At 39.7% G+C, this 13,389-nt stretch overlaps 1 protein-coding gene across 1 annotated transcript in view; it reads right to left on the minus strand.

Annotated features, from left to right (window-relative positions):
- SMIM14 (small integral membrane protein 14) overlaps window positions 1-13,389 on the minus strand; it is a 71,626-nt gene that overhangs the window by 34,893 nt on the left and 23,344 nt on the right. Inside the window, exon 2 of the mRNA XM_082838852.1 lies at window positions 10,404-10,513. Coding sequence (XP_082694978.1) covers window positions 10,404-10,478 — 75 coding nt within the window. The 5' untranslated portion in view covers window positions 10,479-10,513. The remainder of the gene's footprint in view (window positions 1-10,403; window positions 10,514-13,389) is intronic.

The following is a 13,389-nucleotide window of genomic DNA, read 5'->3' on the forward strand; positions in this document are numbered from 1 at the left end:
TGCTTCTGTGGCTGCTGGGAGAGATTTCCCTTTCTCTTCTTTGTTCTCACACCTCCCAGGGGCTCAGCTTTGGATTCGGATCCGCCTCTGAGTGTAGGTCGCTGGAGGGCGTCTGTTCTTTGCTCAGACAGGACAGGGTTAAAGGAGCCGCTGATTCAGGAGCTCTGGCTCACTTAGGCCGGGGGAGGGAGGGGCACGGAGTGCGGGGCGGGCCTGCGGTGGCAGAGGCCGGCGTGACGTTGAGCCAGCCTCAGGCGCGCCGTGCGTTCTCCCGGGGTAGTTGTCCCTGGATCCCGGGACCCTGGCAGTGGCGGGCTGCACAGGCTCCCCGGAAGGGTGTGTGGATAGTGACCTGTGTTCGCACACAGGCTTCTTGGTGGCGGTAGCAGCGGCCTTAGCGTCTCATGTCTGTCTCTGGGGTCCGCACTTTTAGCCGCGGCTCGCGCCCGTCTCTGGAGCTCCTTGAAGCAGCGTTCTTAATCCCCTCTCCTCGCGCACCAGGAAATAAAGAGGGAAGAAAAAGTCTCTTGCCTCTTCGGCAGGTCCAGACTTTTCCCCAGACTCCTTCCCGGCTAGCCGCGGCGCACTAACGTCCTGCAGGCTGTGTTCACGGCGCCAACCCCAGTCCTCCCCCGGTGCTCTGACTGAAGCCCGAGCCTCAGCTCCCAGCCCCACCCGCCCCAGCGGGTGAGCAGACAAGCCTCTTGGCTGGTGAGTGCCGGTCGGCCCTGATCCTCTGTGCTGGAATCTCTCCGCTTTGCCCTCCGCACCCCTGTTGCTGTGCTCTCCTCCGCGGCTCCAAAGCTCCTCCGCTCCGCCACCCGCAGTCTCCGCCCGCGAAGGGGCTTCCTAGTGTGTGGACACTTTTCCTCCTTCACAGCTCCCTCCCGCTGGTACAGGACCCGTCCCTATCCTTCCGTCTCTGTTTATTCTTTTTTCTTTTGCCCTACCCAGGTACGTGGGGGGTTTCTTGCCTTTTGGGAGGTCTGAGGTCTTCTGCCAGCATTCAGTAGGTGTTCTGTAGGAGCTGTTCCACGTGTAGATATATTTCTGGTGTATCTGTGGGGAGGAAGGTGATCTCTGCGTCTTACTCTTCCACCATCTTCCCGGAAGTCTCCCAAGATATCCGATTTTAATTGAAAGGGACTCACTGTATATTCTTATCCACCCCTTTAAGTCTTCTTAGCCAGTATTTAATGAGTAAAACATTAAAGTTCTAATTAGAGTATTAGATTAGGTTAGAAAAATGCCTGTAATGTCAGATAATGCCTCCATTTTTTAATGTTTCTGAACATTCCTGAGACAAACAGAACCTGGCAAACAAATCCTGGCAAAACACTTACCTGGCAAAATACAACTGCATTAAAAACAGTCTAATACCTGTGTAACCCAAGGGTGTAATTAAATCATAGGAAGGAAACATGCCAATAGAATAAGTAAAGCTTTACTTGTCATGAGCACCCCAAAATGGGCATTCTTTGTACTGCAGTCTTACCAACCTTGAACTGAAACACTGTTTATAAGGTATCATTTAAAACACTCCTATAAAAATACAGTGATACAGTCATTTGCTTTAAAAGTCCATATTGCAGATATATTGGGTTGGCCAAAAAGTTCGTTCGTTCTTTTCCGTTAAGATGGCTCTAGTAGTACTTAGTTGTCTTTAACTTCATTCGAAACAATTTTTTTAGATTGTATGTGACAGCTCTCATATCAGCGTGCATTTAAAAAAAGACTTATCAAAACTGGTGAACTTCTGTGTAGCCATTTTAATATTGAAGATGGAAGAAAAAAAGCAACAGTTTCGGCATATTATGCTTTTATTATTTCAAGAAAGGTAAAAACGACTGAAATGCAAAAAAAGATTTTGTGCAGTGTATGGAGAAGGTGCTGTGACTGATCAAACATGTCAAAAGTGGTTTGTGAAGTTTCGCGCTGGAGATTTCTCACTGGACGATGCTCCACGGTCGGGGAGACCAGTTGAAGTTGATAGCGATCAAATTGAAACATTAATTGAGAACAATCAACGTTATACCACACAGGAGATAGCCCACATACTCAAAATATCCAAATCAAGCACTGAAAATCATCTGCACCAGCTTGGTTATGTTAATCGCTTTGATGTTTGGGTTCTGCGTTAAGTCAAGCAGAAAAAAACCTTCTTGACCATATTTCTGCATTTGAAACGTAATGAAAACGTTCTGTTTTTAAAACAAATTGTGATGGGTGAGGAAAAGTGGATAATGTACAATAATGTGGAACGGAAGAGATGGTGGGGCAAGTGAAATGAACCATCACCAACCACACCAAAAGCCGGTTATCATCCAAAGAAGGTTGGATTGTGTATATGGTGGGATTGCAAGGGAGTCCTCTATTATAAGCTCCTTCCGGAAAACCAAACAATTAATTCCAACAACTACTGCTCCAAATTAGACCAACTGAAAGCAGCACTTGACGAAAAACATCCAGAATTAGTCAACAGAAAATGCATAATATTGTATCAGGATAACACAAGACCACATGTTTCTTTGATGACCAGGCAAAAATTGTTACAGCTTGGCTGGGAAGTTATGATTCATTTGCCGTATTCACCAGACATTGAACCTTCAGATTTCCATTTATTTCAGTCTTTACAAAATTCTCTTAATAGAAAAAAATTTCCATTCCCTGGAAGACCGTAAAAGGAACGTGGAACAGTTCTTTGCTCAAAAAGATAACATGTTTTGGAAAGGACTTCCCTGGTGGTGCAGTAGTTAAGAATCCACCTGCCAATGCAGGGGACGTGGGTTCAAGCCCTGGTCCAGGAAGATTCCACATGCCACGGAGCAACTAAGCCTGCGAGCCACAACTACTGAGCCCACGCGCCACAACGACTGAAGCCCACACGCCTAGAGCCCGTGCTCCGCAACAGGAGAAGCCACCGCAATGAGAAGCCTGTGCACCGCAATGAAGAGTAACCCCCACTCGCTGCAACTAGAGAAAGCCTGCGCATAGCAATGAAGACCCAACACAGCCAAAAATAAATAAATAAATTTATAAAAAAGATAGTTTTGGGAAGATGGAAGTATGAAGTTGGCTGAAAAATGACAGAAGGTAGTGGAACAAAAGGGTGACTACATTGTTCAATAAAGTTCTTGGTGAAAATGAAAAACGTGTCTCTTATTTTTACTTAAAAACCAAAGGCACTTTTTGGTCAACCCAATACAATAAAATGCATGAAAATCAGATTTATATTCTTTGTACTGGTACAGCTTAGCAGTTAAATAATCAAAATGTACATAGAACTGGTGAGGCAATAGTAAAGAGTTTGAATTGCTGTTTATGTCCATTTAGCCTTAGAAGGCATACAAATTTTTAACATGAGAAAAAATTGTACCAATTTAGAAATCAACAAAGGTAAGATGAGAATACAGTCTTATTAAAATTATTAAAAAGCTAAACATGGTAGAATATATTTTCTTTGCAAATCACATAACAGTGCATTCAAAAATTTTATTCTTCAGTGGAAAAAGTCTGTGATTACTAGTTTTTCTATAGAACTGTCCTGCTTATAATACCTCTGAAGATGCTTACAAAGTTTTATTTTTAAGTTAATATTCGAATAGGTAATGTACTCTCATAGTTTTAAAAGGTAAAAATACAGTGAAGAGTCTCTCCCACAGTTTTCTCCTACCGCCTCCTTGACTGCAAATATAGTGCTTTTTTTAAGGTACCTGAAGGAAACCGACAGGAAGCAGAGCAGATCATGGTACCAAAGAAACAGCACAGGGCCTAGAGCTAATGCCAAGCTCGAATGTGCCTCTGCCACTCCCTGGCCGGCTCCAATACCTGGGAAAACCTCAGTGTCCTCATTTGTAAAAGGAGGATCGACATTAGAGGATTTCTGTGGGTTTAAAATAGTGCCTACATTCCCTTCAAACTCTCCCCAATATAACCACTGTTATGAATCTGAGATATATTCCTTGGAACCTCTTCTATGCATTTACAAACATTATCCTGACCTACACATACTCTAACCTTAACCTGCAAAGGCATCTCTATGGCTTTCACTAACATTTCTCAGATACTTCTAAAATATGTTTCTTCTTTTATTTCTAATTGTTTTTGCATTCTCTGTTGTTTGGGACATAAACAGTTTGTCCCAGACGTGATGGATTCTCTCTTTTGTCAGTAGTATTCCTGTGTTCAACTGTTTTGGCTTTGAATTAATTTTGTCTGAGATTAAGAGTATCATATTCTTTGGGGACAGCTTCCCCTACACCCCTGCTCCTTTTATCACTTATCTATGAGATTTTGTTTTCAGTGTCTGTCTCCCTTGATAAATAACAGCATTTAAAAACTCCAACCTGTCTCTATTAATAAGTATAATCCACTCACACATAACATTTTACTTTATGCTTTCTATTAACTATGCTTCTCTTCTTTCTTCCTGCCTGCCTTCAGCTTACTTGGTTTTCCTTTTTCTATTTTTTTTTTTTTAAATAAACCCTAATTCTCCCCCCTATTCAAAGGTTCTCAAATGTGTCAGTACTAGGGCATACGGATATCTGAGAGGCAGTTCTTTGGTTGTTGTGACTGGCTTGTATCCCCCCTAACTTTCAAAGGTCCTGCCACACATGCACTAAGTGAAAAACTTGAGCCTATAATATAATCTAATTCCATTTCAAAGAAAAACACAAAGTATTTTTTGGATGGTTATACTCGACACAGAATTATCGAGGAATTTAACTGGACTTTCACATTTAAATCAAGGGAAGACTATACTTAGTTTTGTTTATGACTCTACCAAGAATTTGGTGACTTTGAAACTTTACCATTTCAAAAAATCATGTTGCTGATGGTACTTAAGAACAGCATAACATACTTGTATGGGTCTGCATTTATAGCTATACATTCATAATGACTTTTCATATTAGAAGGATCTAACTATTTCATCTTGTCTTCTAATGTAGCTGTACCTGCGACCACATTGTAGTCCTTTTATTTTCTTCAACTCTTTGCTTGTTTTTCTGTTCATATTTATTAATGAAGGACTAGGCTGGGTGAGCAGTTAGGGTATACAAACAGCTTCCTTTATCAAGAAAGCATGTGGGTAGCTATAACCCTGGAATGTCCCTTCACCATTATTCTGGGATCTCCATTCACCATCACCTTGGAAATTACTTTTGCCTCTCTCATATGCTGCATCTACTGCTTTCTACACTCGAAATCTCTTCTTTCTTGGTTTATGCCTACATCTTGGTGAAAAACAGTTCATCCTCTAGTAACCAGCTAAGAAAAGGTACATGAGGTAAAAATTTTGAAGACTCTCCTCCTATTTGATAGTTTGGTTGCATATAGAATGATGGATTGGTAATAATTTCCATTCAGAATTTAAAGTCACTGTGCTAATGCCTTCCAGTTTTGCTACTGAAAAGTCTAAAAGCCATTTAGACACTTGATCCTTTGTATGTGACCTGTATTTTCAGGAATGGCAAGGCAGCCAGAAACGGTAGAACAAAGTGAGCAAACGGGAACCAGGGGAGTGAAGGGGGACAGATCACATAGGGCCACATAAATTTTGTTTTTTTTTTCACTATGAGTGTCATGGGGAACTACTGCAGAATTTTGAGGAAAGGAGGAACATTACCTGACTTATCGGAAATAGATCATTTCAACTCCTGTAGTGAGACTAAAGTTGAAGAAAATGGAGATGACAAGAGGGTAGAAGCAAGGAGACCAACAAGGAGGCTAATTTCAATAACCTAGGCAAGAGATGATGGTAGGTTAGACCAGGGTGTTTCACTGGAGGTGTGAGAAATGGCTGGATTCTGGATATATATTTTTAAGGTTGAGCCAAAGGGATTTGGTTCTGCATTAGCCATGGGGTTGAAAGAACAGAGTAAAAGATGACACAAAAGCTGTTGCCTGAGCAACCAGAATAATGGAGTGAATAGAGAAGACAGGGAACTCCCTGGCGGTCCAGTGATTAGGACTCGGTGCTTTCACTGCCATGGCCCGGGTTCAATCCCTGGTCGGGGAACTAAGCCTCATGGAGTGGCCAAAAGAAAAAAAAAAAAAATAGAGAAGACAGAAGTATAAGGTTGGGGACAAGAAAAGTTCAGTTATGCACACATCAAGTACAAAATGTCTACTATTTGTCCAAATGGAGATGTTGCATCAACAGTTGGATACACAAAAGTCTGGAATTCAGGAGCAGCCGCTTTTTGGCTGGGCTGTTTTGGAGCATGGGCTCGTTTTGGCATTTACATTCCCTTTGATTCTATTCATTTTCCATGCCAGGTTATCCAATGTGAGCCACATAATATTTTTTTTAATATGTCCTTTTCTGCTTAAATCACCTAAAACTATTACTTATAGTGAAGAACCTTAACTGAAATCATTACTAAATCAGGAAAATAAACTAGTTTTAAATTGTGAATGAACAGAACTTTATTAAAATGGAAAGGAACTAATGGTAAAATCTTAACTGCTTCTAAGCTGAATATATCCCTTGGAAAAGCCCATCTATTTCCACAGAACAGGCAAAACAAAAATTGCAACCCAACATACAACTAATGAGCTAACCATAAAAAAATCATTAAAATCCTCAAGTTTCCCCAAATGAGTTTCTCCTCCCTCTGGAATCTTCAATACTGCTATCAGCATGTTATACATAAGGGGATCATCCACCAGTAATTTATATTGTGTGAAAATATCCATCATACACAAGAAAATCCAATTTTATTACATAAGGTCAAAAATAATAAAAATTCCAAATTAGAACTTGAAATTAATGACATGGTACACTATTACAAAGATGAATTAGATGTCCATTTTTTAAAAAATGAGAATAAATCTCTGCACTGTTATCATACTATAACACAGTATTATTGTATCTATGAGCTTCCTAAGCATGCAGACATCTAAATTCTGGTAGTTATAACTAATATAGAAAAATTATACCCTCAGATAAATTGCTTTTAAAACATAGGCTGGGGCTTCCCTGGTGGTGCAGTGGTTAAGAATCCGCCTGCCAATGCACGGGACACGGGTTCGAGCCCTGGTCCAGGAAGATCCCACATGCTGCGGAGCAACTAAGCCCATGTGCCACAACTACTGAGCCTGTGCTCTAGAGCCCATGAGCCACAACTACTGAGCCTGCATGCTACAACTACTGAAGCCTGTGCACCTAGAACCAGTGCTCCGCAACAAGAGAAGCCACCGTAATGAGAAGCCCGCGCACCTCAACGAAGAGTAGCCCCCGCTTACCGCAACTAGAGAAAGCCCGCACGCAGCAACAAAAGACCCAACGCAGCCAAAAATAAATAAATAAAATAAATAAATTTAAATAAATAAATTAATTAAATAAAATAAAATAAAATATAGGCTGTAGACTTAGAGTTCCACAGGGTAATAAGATAACAGATACTGGGGGAAAAAGGTCCTATAAATTATGAGTAGAAGATAATGGATGCATGAGAGGCAGAAAAGTCTAGTATTGACATATTACAAAAGAATACAACGACGTTTAAATGAAAATACTGATAGTTTTTGTTAGATAACCTTTTTCTGATTATAAGATTTATTATCACAGAAAATACAAGAAAGTATAAAAGAGAAGTCTCAGCCCATATTCCAGAATCCAGAGATAACCACTTTTAACATTTCGGTGTACTCTCTTCTAGTCTTTCTTCCTATGCACACATGTACAAGAAAGGGGTGGGTGTGTGGGTGTATGTGTACACAAACGCAAGATCTACTAAACGCCATTTGTATATCTTTTTTTTTTTCATTTCATATAACACACACATCTCCCTTGTTTTAAAATATTTTTCAAAGACAACTATTGTAAACAAGATTTTACCATATGAATTTCCATGATATAACCACTGTCCTACTAGTCAACATTAAGGTTGCTTATAACTTTTTATTACTATAAATAATGCTACAATAAATAGTATTATTCCTAAATCTTTGAATTTCTGAATTTAGAGACCATATTTCTAACGATACTTCTTAGGAAAAATGTTTAGAAACCACTTAAATATCAACAATGTAGATATGATCCAAAAATGCTGCTTGATTCTGAATTTAAATAAAAGAAGAAGAAATACACATGAAATAAAAATTAAAAAGCACAATTCAATTCAAACAAACATCTACCAAACTTTGCCAGCAAGTTTCCTTAATGAATCAAATGAGTTTCTCCTCCCTCTGGAATCTTCAATACTGCTATCAGCATGTTATACATAAGGGGATCACCCATCAGTAATTTATATTGTGTGAAAATATCCACCCTACACTAAAAAATGTGGACTTTTAAAAGATCTGTAAAAATCTAAAATCTATTTTCACACAATTACGAAGTATTTCAAACCAAGAATGGTTTCAAACCAATTCACACAATTACGAAGTATTTCAAACCAAGAATGCTATAAGTAATGTCCCATCAAGCATGTGTGTGTCCCATCAAGCATGTAATGTCACATCAAGCTTGATGTGTCCCATCAAGCATGTATTTTAGTGTGCCCATTAGAAAAAGAAAAAAAAAGCTAAACATGGCTTCCTTGACAATCTACTAAAGTAAAGTGTACAGGGAATCCTAAAAAAGTAGGGCTTAGTTTTAGTCATCTCTTAAAAAGCAGCAAAGCTAATAGAATAAAGCATGTTAAAAATAAAAAATACTATACTAAGAAATAAAAAGAGGTAGTAGCCCTTATTAAAAACTAATCTACTGGGAAATTTTACCACAATTAAATTACAAGTCTATTTTTTGTTCCTAGTATCAGAGTAATTTGAAAAAAATTTGCCTTATGTTTGATTGAAATAAGACATTAAAAACTATCAGCTCAAACTTCATAAACAGGAGAAAATATTTTTTAAACTCTTCTCAGATTAATCTATTTTTACATCAATTACCAGATATGACATTGCCATTTTATTTCTATACTCACAGGAGTCTGATTTAATTTATAAGTTCTTAGTTTGTTTCTATCCCTCTAAGGCATTCTTAAGGATCCTAAGTCCTAGTATATGCTAATTCTCGAAGGAACATCATTCACAATCAATGTACTTCTGATCACTGTACACAGACAATGAGTGAGCAGAAAACTTGCTTATTCAAGTATTCCAGCAAATGTTTGTACCTGCCTTTATTAACTGGCCTATAATAATATACCCTAGTACAAGAGTATTTTAAAACAGCAAAATGTTGTTATAATGTATAACATAATAATAATATACAGTTGACCCTTGAACAACGAAGGGGTTAGGGACGCTAACCCGCCATACAGTTGAAAATCCGCATGTAACTTATAGTCAGCCCTCAGTAAACGCAATTCCTCCAAATATGCAGTTCTACATCCTTGGATTCAACTAACTGCAGATGGTGTAGTACTGCAGTATTTACTATTGAAAAAAAATCCGCATGTAAGTGGACCCTGAGAGTTCAAACCTATGCTGTTCAAGGGTCAATTGTACTTTATTGTTAATAATGGTCAAATGTTTCCTTTGTATATAAAAAGTATAAAGTACAGTACATAAACAGCCCTGTATTTAAGCTTTAAAAGTCTATAAAGGAGCTTCCCTGGTGGCGCAGTGGCTGAGAGTCCGCCTGCCGATGCAGGGGACACGGGTTCGTGCCCCGGTCCGGGAAGATCCCACATGCTGTGGAGCGGCTAGGCCCATGAGCCATGGCCGCTGAGCCTGCGCGTCCAGAGCCTGGGCTCCGCAACGGGAGAGGCCACAACAGTGAGAGGCCCACGTACAGCAAAAAAAAAAAAAAGTCTATAAAAACCTACAGTTGAAATCTCACTACACTCAAAGCCTGTTGTTCAGAAATCTGCCTCTGTCAAATAATTGATTTGGATCTGGAAATAAACTATATAGAGATTTTTATTGTCATGCCATTTGTTGGAGTAGGATTTGAACTATACCATAAGAGGAAGTGTGACTTCATAGCAGTTTATCAGGTAAACAAGCTCCATATAGCCAAAAATCATATGCATTAATACAGAACAGAGGACTCCCCTGGCGGTCCAGTGGTTAAGACTCCGCACTTCAATGCAGGGAGCGTCGGTTCGATCCCTGGTCAGGGAACTAAGATCCCACGTGCCACATGGTGTGGCCAAAAAAAAAATACGGAACAGAAAAGCCTTTACACAAATGTGTTTCCCACCCATGATGGTGAATTTCGCCAACAAACATCTACCATAAATAAAGACAGCAATCTGTTTTTATCTCTAATAAAAGAACTGCTGGCAAGCATTTTAACCATTATGACTTAAACCACTGTGGAATTTCAATTATGAAATAATTTTTAGTGCCCATCAGATGAAAATCTTCCAATAAACAACATGCTCCCCAAAACAAGACAGAGCGGTACAGTTGAGTTCTGAATAGGACTGTTCTGTTCATCTCACCAGATTGATCAGCCTTCTCATCGCATGTTCATGAGAGCAAACACATTCACAGGGATCGAATCCACCTTCTGCCATGATTACCCAGCTTGATTTAACTTGACTGTTTAAATCTAGGAGGAAGGAAAAAATATCATAAGACTACTATTCAGAATTACTCTTTCTCTTGAACTATAAAGAATTCATGTATGTATAGATTCATAATAGTTTTCTTAAATTAAGTATAGTTCATATTTATTGACTTAAATCTATGAATTTATTACTAATCTTATATGAATTATGAATCTATACAAATGGTTGGCTACCACTTTACCATCAAACTGATTTCCTGTAAATGCAAATGTCTTCAGATACTCTATACTGGCCCCATCTGTGAAGCTGATGATAGTAGAGCCCTACTCTGCTTAATTACCAAATCCTTAAACTTTGTTAGCCCCAGTACTGCTATGGACTGAATGTGTCCCCACTAAAATTCGTATGTTGAAGCCTTAATCCCCAAGGGGATGATATTTGGAGGTAGGGCCTTTGGGAGGTAATGAGGTCATGAGAGTGGAGCCCTTATAAATGTGATTAGTGCCCTTAAAGAAGAGACTGATATCTCTCTCTCTTTAACATGTGAAGATACAGCAAGAAGGCATCCATCTACAAAGTAGGAAGAGATTCCTCACCAGACACTGAATCTGCCAACACCTTGATCACGGGCCTCCCAGAATCCAGAACTGTGAGAAATAAATGTTTGTTGTTTAAGCCAGAGGTCCCCAACCCCCGAGACGGCTATTGCTCCACGCCCTGTTAGGAACCAGGCCGCATGGCAGGAGGTGAGTGGCCGGTGAGTGAGCTAAGCTTCATCTGCCGCTCCCCATGGCTCACATTACCACCTGAACCATCCCTCCCCACCCCCCGTGGAAAAATTATCTTCCATGAAATTGGTCCCTGGTGCAAAAAGGTTGGGGACCGCTGGTTTAGGCCACTCAGTCTGTGCTATTTTACTATAACAGCCTAAGCTGACTATGGCAACTTTGCAGCCTTTATCCTACCAAGAAAGCCCTCTAAAAGAAAAAAATGAGTTATCTAAAATGATACCAATGTGGGGGGCAGGAGGGGCATGAATTTACATGAATGAACATGATAAAAGCCAGGAAATAGCTGGGAAGATTTTGAAAAATAAGAGTAACAAGATGGAGTACTACAGATATTTAAGATGGAATAGGCAATCAATGGAACTCGTAAATTAACTTAAAAGACCTTCATTCATTCAAAAAATATTTAGCACCTGTGCTAGGCATTAGCAATATAAAAGTGAGCAAAAACTGATAGTCTTTACCCTAAGGGTGTTCACATTCTAATAGTGGAGACAGATATTAATCTAAATATTTTAAAAATTATAAATGCAAACTTGTAAATGTTATAAAAGATAAATGGACCAAAAGACTGGAAAAAACAACACACAAAATGAGAGAAAATATTTGCAAATCATATATCTGACAATGGCTTAATGTCCAGACTACATAAAGAACCCCTCTAACTCAATAACAAAAGCAACTCAATTTAAAAATGGACAAAGGGGGCTTCCCTGGTGGTGCAGTGGTTGAGAATCCACCTGCCAATGCAGGGGACAAGGGTTCGAGCCCTGGTCCAGGAAGATCCCACATGCCATGGAGCAAGTAAGCCTGTGTGCTACAACTACTGAGCCTGTGCTCTAGAGCCTGCGAGCCACAACTACTGAGCCCGTGTAACACAACTACTGACGCCCACGCACCTAGAGCCCGTGATCCACAACAAGAAGCCACCGCAATAAGAAGCCTGCGCACCACATCGAAGAGTAGCCCCTGCTCGCCAAAACTAGAGAAAGCCCACGTGCAGCAATGAAGACACAATGCAGGGCTTCCCTGGTGGCACAGTGGTTAAGAATCCGCCTGCCAATACAGGGGACACAGGTTCAAGCCCTGTTCCAGGAAGACCCCACATGCCGCAGAGCAACTAAGCCCGTGTGCCACAACTACTGAGCCTGCGCTCTACAGCCCGCGAGCCCCAACTACTGAGCTCATGCACCACAACTACTGAAGCCTGCACACCTAGAGCCCATGCTCTGCAACAAGAGAAGCCACCGCAATGAGAAGCCCGCGCACTGCAACGAACAGTAGTAGACCCCACTCGCCGCAACTAGAGAAAGCCCGTGGACAGCCAACGAAGACTCAACACAGCCATAAATAAATAATTTAAAACAAAACAAAACACAATGAGATATCACTTCACACCTATTAGGGTGACTTTAATTTTATTTACTTATTTATTTATTTTTGACTTTAATTTTAAAAAAGGAAATAAATAATGTGGAGAAATTAGAAACCTCCTAAATGGCCTTTCAGGAAAACAGTTTGATGGGTCCTGAAGTTAAACATAAGAATTATCAATGACCCAACAATTCCACTTCTAGCTATTTGTCTCCAAAGATTTGAAAACAGGGACTCAAACAGATACTTGTATGCTAAGTGTTCATAACAGCATTATTCATAACAGCCAAAAAGTAGAAACAACTCACATGTCCATTAACTGATGAATGGATAAACAAAATGCAGTATATACATACAATGGAATATTATTCAGTCACAAAAATTAATGAAGTTCTGATACACAGATGACCCTTGAAAACATTATGCTAAGTGAAATAAGTTGACACAAAAGGACTCATATGATCCCACTTATATGAAATATCTAGAATAGGCAAATTCATATAGACAAAGTAGAATTGTGGTTGCCAGGACTTGGAGGAGAGCAGAATGGGGAGTTATTGCTTAATAAGTAATAACTTAAGAGTTTGGTGTGATAAAGTTTTAGAAACAGATAGTGGAGATAGTTGTACAATGCTGTGAATGTAATGCCACTAAATTACAGACTTCAAAAAATGGTTAAAAAGGTGAAATTTATGTATGTTTTATCATAATAAAAAAAAAATCATTGTGGTTGTCCAGGACTGAGGGGCTTGAGG

The sequence above is a fragment of the Leucopleurus acutus genome, assembly GCF_964270905.1.
Source record: "Leucopleurus acutus genome assembly, chromosome: 4".
NCBI classification, from domain to species: Eukaryota; Metazoa; Chordata; class Mammalia; order Artiodactyla; family Delphinidae; genus Leucopleurus; species Leucopleurus acutus.